Raw genomic sequence first — 16219 nt, 5'->3', positions numbered from 1 at the left:
CACCAGAACATATCAGTGCATTGAGTGAACATTTCATTAAATAAAGGATTTCTAAATTTGTCATAAAATGGACAATACAACAAAAAATGAGCTTCACTTTTCACTTCTCCCAACTCACATAAACCACAAACTCTTTCTTCTTCAATGGTTTGAGAAAACCTCCCAGTTTCTAAAGCCAATTTTGCCATCAATGATCTTTGATTCCTACTCAAATTTGCTCTGACAGAAAATTCAGTCTTAAATGTATCTTTTAATTGAATATATGTTTGCAACTTGGTTTTAGCGAAGATTCCATTCAGCCACTGCACTGCTCTTCATAATTGGACATCAGTTTTGCTCTTATTTTGTTAACGCTGCATGGCAAGTTATTATGGGATACATACTGAAGTTGTAGTTCAGCAAAAACAGCCCGTTGCTTTGCTGCCCAGGGTGACTTTGGCTTACTCCATTCAAAGACATTTTAGATTCTCTATCATCAGGTTGATTAATAATTCGATTCCACAATCTGACCATATCACACTTTTTTGGATTAAGCCCACCCTGAGCTGCCAAAACTGGGACAAACTTGTGCACTCCCAGGAAACAGTGGATGGCTCTGTTTTGCAAAGAATTCAAGGCTGAACTTTGTCTAGCCCCCCACGCAACAACAGCATAGTTTAGAACAGGAGATACACAGGCCTACAGGAGATACACAATACTACTACTACTACTACTACTACTACTACTACTACTACTACTACTACTACTACCAATAATAATAGTAGTAATAATAATAATAATAAAAGCACGGCGATAAAGGCCATCGCCACCCCTAGCAAGCCCCATACCATCACAGATGCTGGCTTTTGAACCTTTTGCTGATAGCAATCCGGATGGTCCTTTTCCTCTTTGATCTGCAGGACACGACGTCCATGATTTCTAAAAACAATTTGAAATGTGGACTTGTCAGACCACAGCACACATTTCCACTTTGTGTCAGCCCCTCACAGGTGAGCTCCAGCACAGAAAAGCCGGCGGCGTTTCTGGGTGTTGTTGATATATGGCCTTCGCTTTGCATGGTACAGTTTTAACTTGCACTTGGAGATGTAGCGACGAATTGTGTTAACTGACAATGGTTTCCTGAAGTGTTCCTGAGCCCATGTGGTAATATCCTGAATGTTTGCATAAAAACAATAAAGTTTATCAGGTTGAACAATAAATATCATGTCTTCGTAGTTTATTCAGTTCAATATAGGTTCAAAAGGATTTGCAAATCATTGTATTCTGTATTAACCCTAACCTGCACGGTTGGAAATAGAGATATGTCCTCATTGGGTTTTTTGTTCAGTATGATGTGAGGAATATGTGTAGCAAATTTCAAAGGTCTATGAGAAACAATTTTTTTTTCACCACAGTTAACCAAAACCCCTGTAATTCTGTCACAAATGTTGGACATTGCCCTGGCAACACAATTGTAACTAGACATATGTCCTCATTGGCTTTTTTGTTCAGTATAACAAGCCGGATGTACATGTCAAATTTCATATGTCTGTGATAAAGTAATTTTTTAGGTCCCATTTAAATGTTCAAGGGGACGCTGTAGGGCAATTTGATACCACAGCTATAGAAATTGTATATCATTGCATTTGGAACCTCATTTTGCACAAAGTGTATATTAATGCCGGGCTACAGGACTCTGCATGTCTGAATTACATGCAATTTAATACTAATACAAATTTATAATAATAAAGGACATTTTTTTGACCCATTATTTTTCTCCTAAACCATAAAAGCTAGAGTTATGTGACTTTCTCACACTGTGTCCCATCACAAATAAGGCCCCTTCAAAATGTAGTTGATAATCTTTAATTGCACATGTATTTAGTGTCTTTTGGCCAAATTTGAAGTGTGATGAAAATTGTGTGAGTACAATGGTGTGCACGTTTGTCTTTCCTGGGTTTGATCCAATATGGCCAACTTCCAGTACGGTTTAGGGCGGGGCCATAATATTATTTTTTGGGTTGGGCTCCCATTGGCCTCATGAAAATCAAAGTTTGAGGTGGCGCTACTGAGACGCCTTTCATTATTTTTACTTGGGGTCTTTGCTCAAAATTAGCCATGATTTTTTGCCATTTTCCAGGCCCTCAGAGAAGATTGTCCCAGGCTCAGCCTAACAATAATAATAATAATAATAATAATAATAATAATAATAATAGTAATAATCATAATAATAATAATAACAACAACAACACAGTTAGTACATCTACCACTGTTACTAAGGGAGCACCCTGAACATCCAATTGAACGCAAGTACAACTAGAAAACATTTCCTATCCATAAAGTCATGCACACAGAAAAGTCAGCCATTATAAATTCAGACTTTTATTCAAAACAAGTCTATCAAAATGCCTCTTCATGAAAAACACTCAACACTAAATTGATAGATCTGAACTGCAATTTGAAGTGAGCAGGAGAGCGACATGCAATCTTCATTCCCCTGCGAGACTTTGAAGATGGTGGTGCCACAGAGGAGCCTTACTCAGTTCATGGCCAGTTCTTGGGGTCAGAGTTCACCATAATAAAGCCCCCTGCCTCTCAGTATTAGCGCTCAGGGGTTGACTCATTTCATTTAAGAGCCGTGGGGATCACATGGAGCAGGGAGAAGATGACATGAGTCTTCAGATGGCACAGCTTCATATGAGGGCAGAAAAACTCATTACAACATCACTACACATCTCTGGGGGAAAGCCATAGCTCTCATAGCGTTGAGTCTGAATGAGGCTAGGCCATTGCAGTGGAATGTAACCTACGGCTACTGCGAGGTGCTATCCATGGGTTTCAGAATTATGAGAAAGCAGGACTGTTGCCATATTGATCGACGATTTAAACCAATCTATCATATCTTTTGAATTGTGAAAAGTCCTCAAAATGGTAAACCCAGAAGCTGAAAACCATTAATATTGGGATGCTGATTACGTGTCTGTGTACAAGTTCAGGATCTGTTTGAATTGTATTAAACAACTATTATATTTGACTCTTGGCTCAAAGATGCATATCTTTTGGACATTTGAAGGGTCAGGTTTGGGCTCCCTTGCCACATCAAAATGAATACTTAACTAATACTTAATCCACATACAAAACCTGCACTACACCTGGACTAAACCAGGTCAAGAATAGTCTACATCATGATTAAACTAAAGCCCCCCATGAAGAGAAAAAGAACAAGGCCAGTTACGTCGCCCGGACTGGCATTACCGGGGCCCCACCCTGGAGCCAGGCCTGGGGTGGGTGCTCGGCAGCGAGCGCCTGGTGGCCGGGCCTTTCCCCACGGGGCCCGGTCGGGCCCAGCCCGAAGGAACGACGTGGGGCCGTCCTCCCGTGGACCCACCACCTGCGGGAGGAGCCATGCGGGGCGGGTGCAGAGAGATCTCCGGACATGGAGACTAGCTCTGGGGACGTGGAATGTCACCTCGCTGGGGGGGAAGGAGCCTGAGCTTGTGCGGGAGGTTGAGCGTTACCGGCTAGATATAGTCGGCCTCACCTCCACGCACAGCTTGGGCTCTGGAACCCAACTTCTTGAGAGGGGTTGGACTCTCCATTTCTCTGGCGTTGCCCGCGGGGAGCGGCGGCGAGCTGGTGTGGGGTTGCTCATTGCCCCACAGCTCAGCCGCTTCATGTTGGGGTTCACTCCGGTGAACGAGAGGGTCGCGTCTCTGCGCCTTCGGGTCGGGGACAGGTCTCTCACTGTTGTGTCGGCCTACGGGCCAAACAGCAGTGCAGAGTACCCGGCCTTCTTGGAGTCCCTGGGAGGGGTACTAGACAGTGCACCAACCGGGGACTCCATTGTTGTCCTGGGGGACTTCAACGCCCATGTGGGTAATGACAGTGACACTTGGAGGGGCGTGATTGGGAGGAACGGCCTCCCCGATCTGAACCCGAGCGGTGTTTTGTTATTGGACTTCTGTGCTAGTCACAGCTTGTCCATAACAAACACCATGTTCGAGCACAAGGGTGTCCATTGGTGCACGTGGCACCAGGACACTCTAGGTCAGAGGTTGATGATCGACTTTGTTGTCGTGTCATCTGACCTCCGACCGTGTGTCTTGGACACTCGGGTGAAGAGAGGGGCAGAGCTGAAGAAGGAGTCCTATCGAGCCTTGTTGGCTCGTGGGACTCCTGAGGCAGCTGATGAGTACCGGCGGGCCAAGCGTGCCGCGGCTCGGGCAGTCACAGAGGCAAAAACTCGGGGTTGGGAGGAGTTCGGGGGGGCCATGGAGGAGGACTATCGGACGGCCTCAAAGAGATTCTGGCAAACCGTCCGACGCCTCAGGAGGGGGAAGCAGTGCTTCACCAACACTGTTTACAGTGCGGGTGGAGAGCTGCTGACCTCGACTAGGGATGTTGTCGGGCGGTGGAAGGAATACTTTGAGGATCTCCTCAATCCCACTGTCACGTCTTCCGAGGAGGAAGCAGAAACTGGGGACCCAGAGGCGGACTCGTCCATCACCCTGGCTGAAGTCACTGAGGTGGTGGTTGGCAAGCTCCTCGGTGGCAAGGCTCCGGGGGTGGACGAGATCCGTCCTGAGTACCTCAAGTCTCTGGATGTTGTGGGGCTGTCTTGGCTGACACGTCTCTGCAACATCGCGTGGCGGTCGGGGACAGTACCTGTGGAATGACAGACCAGGGTGGTGGTCCCTCTGTATAAGAAGGGGGACCGGAGGGTGTGTTCCAATTACAGGGGAATCACACTCCTCAGCCTTCCTGGTAAGATCTATTCCAGGGTACTGGAGAGGAGAATGCGACCGATAGTCGAACCTCGGATTCAGGAGGAGCAGTGTGGTTTTCGTCCTGGTCGTGGAACACTGAACCAGCTCTGTACTCTCCATCGGGTCCTCGAGGGCTCATGGGAGTATGCCCAACCAGTCCACATGTGTTTTGTGGATCTGGAGAAGGCATTTGACCGTGTCCCTCATGGTGTCCTTTGGGGGGGGGGTGCTCTGGGAGTATGGGGTCCGGGGCTCTTTGCTAAGGGCTGTCCGGTCCCTGTATGACCGGAGCAGGAGCTGTGTTCGCATTGCCGGCAGTAAGTCAGACCTGTTCCCGGTGCATGTTGGACTCCGCCAGGGCTGCCCTTTGTCAGAATTTCTAGGCGCAGCCAGGGGCCGGAGGGGGCCTGGTTGCTCTCTCCGGGTGGGTGGTGAGTCTCTGCCCCAAGTGGAGGAGTTCAAGTATCTCGGGGTCTTGTTCACGAGTGAGGGAAGGATGGAGCGGGAGATTGACAGGCGGATCAGTGCAGCGTCTGCAGTGATGCGGTCGCTGTATCGGTCCGTTGTGGTGAAGAAGGAGCTGAGCCGGAAGGCGAAGCTCTCGATTTACCGGTCAATCTACGTTCCTACCCTCACCTATGGTCATGAGCTCTGGGTAATGACCGAAAGGACAAGATCGCGGATACAAGCGGCTGAAATGGGCTTCCTCCGCAGAGTGGCCGGGCGCACCCTTAGGGATAGGGTGAGGAGCTCGGTCACACTGGAGGAGCTCGGAGTAGAGCCGCTGCTCCTACACGTTGACAGGAACCAGCTGAGGTGGCTCGGGCATCTGCTCAGGATGCCTCCTGGACGCCTCCCTAGGGAGGTGTTCTGGGCATATCCCACCGGGAGGAGGCCCCGGGGAAGACCCAGGACACGCTGGAGGGACTATGTCTCTCGGCTGGCCTGGGAACGCCTTGGGGTCCCACCGGAGGAGCTGGAGGACGTGTCCGGGGTGAGGGAAGTCTGGGAGTCCCTGCTTAGACTGCTGCCCCCGCGACCCGGCCCCGGATAAGCGGAAGAAAATGGATGGATGGATGAATGATTAAACTAGGACAAGATGTGGATAATAAAAAAAAGGAAGCAAATATTAAAAGTGTCCCAAATCAAGCAACTGTATTTCCTACCTCTTGCCATCTGCCAATTGCTGTCAACCAATCACAACCACCCAAATAACCAATTATCAAGCCATTCACATACTGTACATCTATTTTTTCTCTGTGAACTGTCAACCTCCTCAGCCTCTCCATATTCTCTAGAGCTGAATCCATCATATTTTGCATCACTGACATTTTTATGATATAGCCTGTATCTATGTGGTCTTAAAATTACCCCTGTTGCCTATAGGACAGACATTCTTGAACATTTTTGCCATATAAATACAAGCTGTATAACTGATGCAACATACATCATACAAATAACATACATCTATTTACATTATATCTATACATGCTGGTTGATATATAACTTCACATGCTAAGTTCCTATCAAAAGTCAGGAAAAATACTTGCAAGCCAATGTTCTATTTCATTCCTTCTGACTGCGAGAGGGCGTGCTGTGGACCTGGATATCTACATGTATGCATAGCACATAGGTCGAGAATAAATGGACCTGGATGATGTCAGAAAATCCATATCTACCTGTCAAACCCATTACACTTTTCTTTCTACATTTGGAGCCTGACATATTGGAACTGTTCCCAGTCCTCCGGATGCTGTGAGACAATACTTTTTGTTGAAAAAACACACATATATATATAGCTTCGTGTTCAACAGCTACTATTTGTAGGCTAGCCTTGGCAATTTTTAATACCTCTGGGGCTTCTCTACTTGCGTCCATTACAGATTTGCCTCAACAGTCTGGGCCTGCATCCACAGCTGCACCAGCACATGTCTTTGCAGCTCTTCCATCATTGCCCTCAACATCTCCTTCCACAGGGAAACAGAGTTTCTATGGAATGGCATTCCTCTGGCCTCTCTTTCTTGTCGTTGAGAAGTAGTAGTCACAGACATGTCACTCACAGGCTGAAGAGCTGTTTAGAACCACAGGATGGTCATGGGAGTCTGCAGCCCTCAGGAGAGGCTTCAACACATAAATGTGCTGGAGCTGCAAGCGATCACTCACTGGAAGAAGCTCGGGAGCTGTCAGGGCACTCCATCTGCTGGGCATGCAAAACTGTGCTGCAGACTTTTTCTCAAGGCAGGAGCAACAACCAAGGGAGTGAAGATTAAACCCTGTGGTAGAACAGGCAATCTGGAAGTACGGTGTGGTGAAGGCAGATCTATTTGCTTCGAGTGCAACAACTTATTGTTGACTGTGGTTTTCCCTCTTAAAAGTGAACAGTCCATTTGGGCAGGAAACACTAGCACACCCATGGCTGGAGTGCCTCCTTCATGCTTTTCTGCTGCTAAGGCCGCACAGGAGCAATCACAGTGTTGTTAGTGGGTCCTTATTGGCCAGGGAGAATATGGTTCTGCATGCTCCTCCTGACTAGAACTAGGAAGTAGGAGCACATAAGTCCTTTGCTCAGGTCTCTGCACTGGCCTCCTGTTGCTCAGAGAATAGACTTTAAAGCAGCTCTGCTTGTGTACAAGTCTCTCCATGGTCTAGCACCAAACTAAATCTCCAACATGTTAGCGCTATATGAACCATCTCGCACACTGAGGACTTCAGAGACCAGCCTCCAGACTGGTGCCCAGTCAGGACTAAACATGAGAAATCAGCGTTTCATTTTTATGCAGCTAAAACCTGGAACAATCTTCCTGAAGATGTGATACAGGCCTCTACTTTGACAATGTTTAAATTGAGGCTCAAAACAGTTCTGTTTAGCTGTGCATATGACTGAAAGGTTTTTACTCTGTACTCTTTTGTTTTAATTTTAATTTTATGATGATTATTTGTAATTATTTATGTTTTGATTTGTTGTATTGTGATTTTAAAGTGTTTCTGGACACTATTCTAAAGGCATATGAATGCAGGGGTCTTCAACCTCCCAAAGTTATTTGCCACTCCACCTCTTGGTGGAGTGGCACTGAGGGGTGTGCCACTGAATACTATGTAACTGTGCTGCAGCTGTACTTTCACTGTGTAGAAGCTGGCGAATGTGCCTGCACCTCATCCAGTGGCTTCAGTTGGCCTGTCTGCTTTTATTTGTCCACACTCTGGCGGTCAGAAGGAATGATATAGAAGTTAACACGCATGTCATAGAATTATGGTTCTCTGACTTATTGTATCGTATTTTCCGGACTATACGTTGCTCTGGAGAATAAGTCGCACCAGTGAAAAAATGCATAATAATGAAGAAAAAAAGAAAGTATTGTATCGTATTTTCCGGACTATACGTTGCTCTAGAGAATAAGTCGCACCAGTGAAAAAATGCATAATAATGAAGAAAAAAAGAAAGTAAGTAAGTTGCATTTTTGGGGGAAATTTATTTTACAAAATCTGAGACCAAGAACAGACATTTTATCTTTAAAGGCAAGTTATAATGGTAACAATAAAATAGAGAACAACACGCTGAATAGGAGTATGGCATGCTAATGTAACACATTTACTGGTATATTATTCAGCTACACAAAGCACAGACCACGAACTGAATACGTATCTGGTATGTTAACGTAAGATATTAACAGTATGCCGGCTTGTCCACAAACACGAGAGACAGGAGAGTTCTTTTCACTGATGTTTGCTGTGGTCTTACTTCTTCATCATAGTTCACACCATTGAACTAGCAAACACATAAATTATAACATAAGCTATGGCTCATATTACATATACACTCAAAATTGCATATTAACGCATGCAAAATATACATACCACTTTGGCCTGCTAGTAAACAAACTGGTGAACTGAAAACTTTATATTTTGCTTCTCAATTGTTTCTTAAGTAGTGCTCTGTCAGGTAACACTTTGCATTAGCATAAAAGGCTGAACCAGAAAAGAAGTGGTTTTCCTGACCTTAAACTAGACTTATGAGAAACTAAACATTTAGAATATTATTCCAAATGAAAAATTATCACCTTTATAGTCTTATAAATTATGAATAAATAAGGGAAAATAAAATATGAAATGTATAAAGAAAACAAGTCAAGCAAATTTTCTTATAGGTATTACAAACACACTAGCGCCATCTGTTGGTCAAATAAGTGAACTGTAACAAATATAACCAACAATTAATCACATAACTATGCTAACATAACATATTTATTCCACTACATGAATCATAGACAACGCTTTTTGAATATGTGTCTGGTATGTTAACATAAGGTATTAACAGTTAATTAGATAACTAAAGCATAAAAAACAAGCTAACAAGTTTACATGTTAAATTTTTATTTATTATTACTTTTGTCAGATTCAAGTTATTTCTGTGACCACTGTGAGTTTTTCTTTCATTAACTGACGGGTACCAACAATTTTGTCCACGTGTTTATGTGCTGCGTACATGCGTAACTCTTGTTTTACTTGTCCAACTTGTCAAATACTTATACCACCACTTTTCTTATCCCTAGTGTTCATTTGCTCCATGATAGATGCAGTGTTTTTAGTCAGAACCTTAATGGCATCAGGAGCCAAGCCAGTCTGCCAGCACAGGGGCTATTACCAGGATAATTACAACATTGTTTGGAGTTAATAGAAAGTTAAGAGATAATTTTCAGAGCACTGCTGCTCATCGTGTTAATACTCAGGGATATCTTGTTTTTCAAACTGCTTTTAAAAATCTTTTTGCAGGTAAAGAGGAATACCTGGGGGACCACCAAGTACATGGAACTGTACATAGTGGCAGACAATACACTGGTAAAAATCCACCATTTTCTAATACAATTTTCAATATATTAGCAAATCAGATCATTCACTTTTTGGTGTTTCTAGGCAAATGTCAAAATGTAAATAAGATAAATGTAAGGAATTAAAGGAGCACTATGTATTACTATGTGGGGGTCTGCCACTATGGAAACGTTATTTTAATTACCTACTATTAAAGTAAGGTATTAAAGTTATGTAACATGCATTTATTCAATTATGAGGGTTTATTTTGTTCAAAAATGACTTTTTACAGTGAGCGGCGTTGCCTCTCCACAGATCTGACCTCAAACTTGACCTGGTGCCATCTACTTGTCTCTGTGGAGAAAGATACACTTAATGCCATACTGTGGAACATTTCAGGCAAAGCAACAAAATCTCCATGGAGACAAGCTGGTGGCATAGTGGGCCCTCCATCAGAAAAGTTACATAGCGCACCTTTAAAAATGAATATAAAACACTATATGCATTTTTATGAAGCTGTGGACAATGGCCTCTAAAAATGATGGTCAGTTGTAAAAAGCAGTTTACAGTGGCGCATTGTAATTGCTACTTGGGGCATACAACAGAATGGGTGATTTGATTGGTACTTGTTTTTTATTTGGCAGCAGCACATCATCTAAAAGGAACCACTTAACTTGTGTCCAAAATTTTAACTGTGCACTTAAGTAAGTTCTTATTTTCTGAAGCTGATTGCTGGGATTCATTTGTTGATTCATTTGTTTCTAGTTAGTTTTGCACAAGTAGTGTGCAAGTAGCATTTTTAACACGTAACTGCAAAAATGCAAATTCTACAATCTCCTTCAACAAAATAATCAATAAACCATCACAAGTATCTTTTTGCAATTGAATTTTAAGTTGTTCTTTTGAATGTGATGCACATTTAGAGTTGTGTATCTAAAGTGGGCCCTCACAACAATATGCATTAGCCTGCTTGTCCACCATGGGGACTATTACTGACCCTATATTTGAAACCTCATGTACAGTACACCCATCTTCACTGACATCTACCTGTCGTGCATCATTAGGCATTGGACTGAAATAAACCACATCTCCATCACCAGCATAAATGTCATGGTAACAGTCCATAGTAACCATAAAGAACGGCTTTATGTAATTGGTCTAATTGCGTTGATGGACTAAAGACAGAATGGGTTATGGGTAATTCATCTTCTGTGGAAAAAAACGTTGAAAGATTGTAGTCGTCTGTTTATCACTAATGCATTTCTCTCTCCTTTCACAGTTTAAGCGTCAGAATAAGGACTATGAGAAAACCAAGACCAGGATAATGGAAATTGCCAATTACGTGGATAAGGTGAGGCTGATGGTTTCACCGCCACTGCAAATGGCCAAAGTCAACAAGATAATGGGCAATGCCAGGCGGGATCACACGTCTCAATGCGGTCCATTACTGATCTCCTCTGCTTTGTGTTTCAAACAAGTGATTAGTGGCTGAGACCGGGGCTGGCAAACTCCCCCGCGCGATACAAGAGTGAAACACCAAGGATAATTGGAATTCTCTCTTTCTATAGCTTTCAATACAGTTTTCTAGGTCAATTAGGACTCTTATTGGACTTCTTTGAAAGATTACACACCAACAACCCAGAATAATTTGATATTTTCAAAATGTTATGTTATTTCTGTTGTTGCTTAATTAAACAAAATAAATTGAAATAATGCCTTATAAATGGCTCTTGCTAGGTTTACTTTATAATAAATAAATCCAAATCCTGCCCAGTTCTATAGAGCTCTGAACATCCGTGTGCCTCTAATCGGGCTGGAGGTGTGGACAGACAGAGACCAGTGCATCGTGAATGAGGAGCCCAATGCCACACTGTGGTCTTTCCTCCAGTGGAGACAGAAGCTCAAGTCCCGCAAGAAACACGACAATGCACAACTGCTCACGTAAGAACAGCCTGTTCTACATGGTTATCATGCACACCTCCATTAGCCTGCTATTGCTCCTAAACTAGTTTTAGCACTGTGTGGGTATGAATCATTTGGAATGTAATGACAACAATGCCCTTGTGCTATGAGACTTTGTTTAACTTATTTTTCATACAATATTCTTCTCCAGGAGAACATAAATCCCTTTCACACAGGCTTTTATCCAGAGGAGTAAATATCCCTGTGGCAGGTGTGACCTTGGTCTCACTTCAAAGAACTTCTTCTCAAAAGGGCTGTTTAGACAGTCCCATTAGATATTTGCATCTTGTTTTCTTCAAAGTGTGTATTAGGACATTTGTTTTAAGTTATCTTATGTACAGTTTTTTTGTTACTCTGGTGTGATTTAACATAAGAAAGATTTCTGTTCTGTGGTGAGTTGCTGCATTATTACAAGACATGTAGATCCAATATATGCATTTGTTAAAAAAAAGGTATGTGGGATTTTAGAGAAAGGGCTACAAGTACAGTTTTATAAGCATCTGAAAATGGTTTCCTTTTTATAATACTCAGTGTTTTGTGCTTGAACTAGCTTGAACCCTATTGAGTTTGATATTCAAGGTATCCAAACAGGGTTATACCAGTTACCAGACATATACGGAAACTGTTAAATATGACCATCAAAATTGGAAGTAGTAAATCCTATTCAGGGAATTAATAAGGCTATATTGACTAATTGGTAAAATTGTGTTTGGACAAACCCAAGTGTCCACCCACCTGATGAATTCCTCCTTTTATAGTTATTAGTGAGTTTGACATGATCAGGACATTTATACCTTTACATACTCCTGCTGCTACACCGTTTGGCCCAGGCTGTGACTCCCAATTACAGAGCTCCCCCGAGATGCACAATCCCCTGAAATACTTATCATGAATCTTTACACAGAGATGTTACTGAGCTAAAGATGCACTTTTAGCTAGTCCTAATTGGGCCCAACACAGCTGGACTCCAGTGCACACAGGCATCCAGGCAGTCAATTTCTGGCCCCTGATGTTCTCTAATTAGCCTTGCTGATATCAATTGGCCTAGATAATTTAACATGCATGAAAACAGATATGATTTGGTGACAGGGGATACAGTGCCCTCCTCTAACCTAGGCACCCTTGAAAAATAATGCAAACTAAAATTACAGATTTTTATTTTTATGATCATTATTTTGCTCAGAAATGTATCATTTATCAGATGAAAAAAGTGTACATGTTACAGAGAGCAACAGAAATTCATTATCAGGCCACAATTACGAGTTTTGAGTAGAGTCAGGAGGATAGTTTCATTTCACCACCAATGTTATCTATATCACTTTTTTTTCCCTTAGGTATAACTTTTATGTTAAAAATAATATGCAATTATTTGTTTTTAGTGGGGTGATCTTCAAAGGTACAACTATCGGAATGGCACCACTGGAGGGAATGTGCAGCCTGGAAAACTCCGGAGGCATCAATGTGGTACGTGGACCATCTATCACTTCTACGTCCAAATCAATTCACAGGCAAAGTCTCCAAAGGACTTTTCTGCAGCCTCTCCTCTGTGACGCGCTGATGGAGCCTCTGATTTAGGCCTGAAAGTAGCTCCAACAGCCAATCCCAACTGGCTGAATTTAAAGTTTATACTCCTTAAGTGCATGCATGTGTAAGGGGAAATGTACTGCGTTCTAAGACATTGCAAAGATAGATGCTAATCAGGCAAAAAATGCTAATTGAAGTTTTAACAGTAGGTAAGAATTAGATTTGAATGCTACATGTAGAGAGTTGTGATTTTACTAAACCAATTAAAGGATCAATTTCTGCAATTGCTTAGGTGCCCTATGAATTTTTACTTGTTGTGGGTCCACTGTCTGCTTGTCTCCTTGGTGATCTTTTTGCTTTGCCTGTAATTTTCTACACTATGGCATTAAACTCAATTTCCATGGAGACAAGCAGGTGACGCCACCAGGCCAAGTTACAGATCAGATCCTTAGAGAAGCAATCCCACTCACAGTAAGACTGCCTGTTCTTCAACCTACTTTCGAGAGACAAAGGAGAAGCATGTAGACCACAAACATATGTCACATACTGCCATACTGCATAACAATTACACAAACTAACTACTTGGCTCTTTAGTCTAACTTTAGTGAAACATCTTTTGGGGCAGGAGCTTATCAGGAGAGCGATGTTACGGTGCCTGAATGAAAGCGTGCTGGCTCTTATCTGCGGTGCACAGCGTTTGAAGTGTATGAATGATGTCAAATGGGTGTTTAAAGGTGAGGCAGAGGAGAGCAGCTGGCTCAGTCACCCCACTACAGTACGTACGGCTCTGCTTTGATCCACGGAGAGCTGTCAGTCACTCACACCGCTGAATTATGCATGTGCGCTGCAAATATCTGAAGTGCCTCCAAAATCTTCAAATGTGTGCAGGGATGTGGGCTGTACAGAGATAGGCAGCAGTTAAAATTAAAGGTGATGTGTTTAAGCTGTGAATGGAAATGAATGGGAGTTCTTGAGGTTTGAGGTATTCTTGGTTTATTCCCTCTTATATCTAGGTTGAATCCACCAGATTTTGCCTTATTTCATTCATTTGATTTCTCCTTGAGTGGAGACTTGTAAATTCTAGGTTTTGGTAGTTGTTACTTGATTCTGAAATTTTAGATAGGGTTTAGTTCCGTTTTTAGTGCCATACATCACATTTTATTTTTTGTTTATATTATATTTTTAACAGCTTTGTGTTAGTTCCATCCCAGGCTTGGTTAAGAAGACAAGCCCTCCTCCAGAGTCAGGTTTTTGTAGGTGCAAGTCTGCTCAGAGTAAAGACATATGTTTTAAGCTCAATTTTAACATCCTTAATAATAAATACATGCTTTTATTTTTGCCTAAAAAGTTCTGCAGTAGGACTTTGAATTCTAATTTGTTCTTGACTTTCATCGCTGTATTACAGAGTTCTCCCTTGTGGTGTAGCAGTAGCAGCAGGAGAAGAGGGGTTAAACCACAGACGCTTTAGATTCAGGGGGCCTTCTCTGTCCATAGCCACGCTCACTATCAGGAGCTAATCAGGCCTGGATAAACTATCGATCTTTGTGGTCACCTCTATCCACACCTGTCCTGCTCTCACAGCCTCCAGACCACTCTATACTCTCTACAATACTGCAACTCGGCTATGGCTGACTTATATCTTCTTATCTGTGTGAGTCTAGATTATAATAACTGTTTTGTTCTGAATGTCAACATAACATTATATTTTAAAAGTCAGTAATATTTGGAGAGATAGAAAATAGAAAGCTGCAAAAATGCCAAAATAAACATTACGCTTAAAATGGCAAGGAAATATGGTTACATAACTACACTAAACTAAAAACAGATTTCTATCAGGGCTCTGGTATTATCTCGCTACAAAAGAGATGTTGGTAAACACAAGCTCACAGTCTCCTAGCTCTCCCTTTCCTTACATTCACAATGAAACCATCAACTACATTTGACTGGTTTTAAAATACAGCAGATTCAAATATTTTGTATAAATATGTTGTCATTTTTACACATGTCATTGGTATAGGAAGATTACACTTTTTTCCTCTTTCACTGCAGTCTTGTTTTTTTTTTTTGTTTTTTTTTTTTTGTTTCTTATTTCAATTGCAACCAAGACCCCTTAGATTTACATGTAGTCAAGTCAAGCCACATAATTGGGTTTAAAAACAATACAGTCTTTTATATCATGGCATATATTAGAATGATTTAACCTTATGCCTCTTGTAGCTGGAGTTAGTCATTTAATGAATAAAGATCTTTAATGTTTTAGACATTGTGGAAACAAGACATAATAGTACCCTTGCATTAAGATATATTTTGAATAGCTATAATAATTGCTTTCAGTTTAGCACTTGAAGACATCCTGAATAGCTCCTAGACCAGAATATATTGCACTGGATTAGACTCTTTACATACACAGTGCAGTGCAGCCGACATAACCAAAATAACTTCTTAAAGACACTTTCCTCAGACAAACATCAGTTGTTTTGATGCCTTAGCTGCCCTAGATTCCACACTCCATTACAACAGACAATGACTCATCAATCACTATTTTAGTCTAGTTTATCTTATTATTTTTATTCCATGTGCCCATAGGACCACTCTGAGGTGTCCATTGGAGCTGCTGCCACTATGGCCCACGAGATTGGACACAACTTTGGGATGAGCCACGACCATGACGGCTGCTGTGTGGAGGCTACAGCCGAGCAGGGGGGCTGTGTCATGGCCGCCGCAACTGGGTGAGCTAACTAAACTTCATGGCTATTGCTACCATCACAAAGAGCTCATAAGCATGCTCAAAAAATAGTAGAGAAATGTTAAAAACTATTTTCTTCCTAATACTAAACAATACAGACTTAACATCATTGTCATTTAGCACAAAAAAATGTCCAATTCCGTCTCCCAAAGCCTGAACTCTGCTCCTAACCACATGTCTTTACTGACAGAGAATGTAGACCCAAGATGAACACTGACGATTAGAAATGACTGAAACTCTGATTAAAATTTGATTAACTGCATAGTCCTATTACTTCCTATCTATTACCAAATGATGCTTGCCAGAAAGTCATAAAATAACAATGGGTTCAAAACAGACTGTATTGTTCAATTTTAAGATGCTTAATCATTTGGTGTCTGTTCTGGAAAAACTGAGCCTAGAGACAACGTAAATCTATAAGAGATGAAAAAAAAAA

At 42.1% G+C, this 16219-nt stretch overlaps 1 protein-coding gene across 1 annotated transcript in view; it reads left to right on the top strand.

Annotated features, from left to right (window-relative positions):
• The window catches only part of adam19a (ADAM metallopeptidase domain 19a), a 281413-nt gene that overhangs the window by 85176 nt on the left and 180018 nt on the right, over positions 1-16219 (top strand). The window contains exons 6-10 of the mRNA XM_033983382.2: positions 9516-9581; positions 10831-10902; positions 11326-11492; positions 12893-12977; positions 15624-15766. Coding sequence (XP_033839273.1) covers positions 9516-9581; positions 10831-10902; positions 11326-11492; positions 12893-12977; positions 15624-15766 — 533 coding nt within the window. The remainder of the gene's footprint in view (positions 1-9515; positions 9582-10830; positions 10903-11325; positions 11493-12892; positions 12978-15623; positions 15767-16219) is intronic.

Source organism: Periophthalmus magnuspinnatus, chromosome 18 (assembly GCF_009829125.3).
Source record: "Periophthalmus magnuspinnatus isolate fPerMag1 chromosome 18, fPerMag1.2.pri, whole genome shotgun sequence".
Taxonomy (NCBI): domain Eukaryota; kingdom Metazoa; phylum Chordata; class Actinopteri; order Gobiiformes; family Gobiidae; genus Periophthalmus; species Periophthalmus magnuspinnatus.
This window is presented reverse-complemented; position numbering and strand designations above follow the sequence as displayed.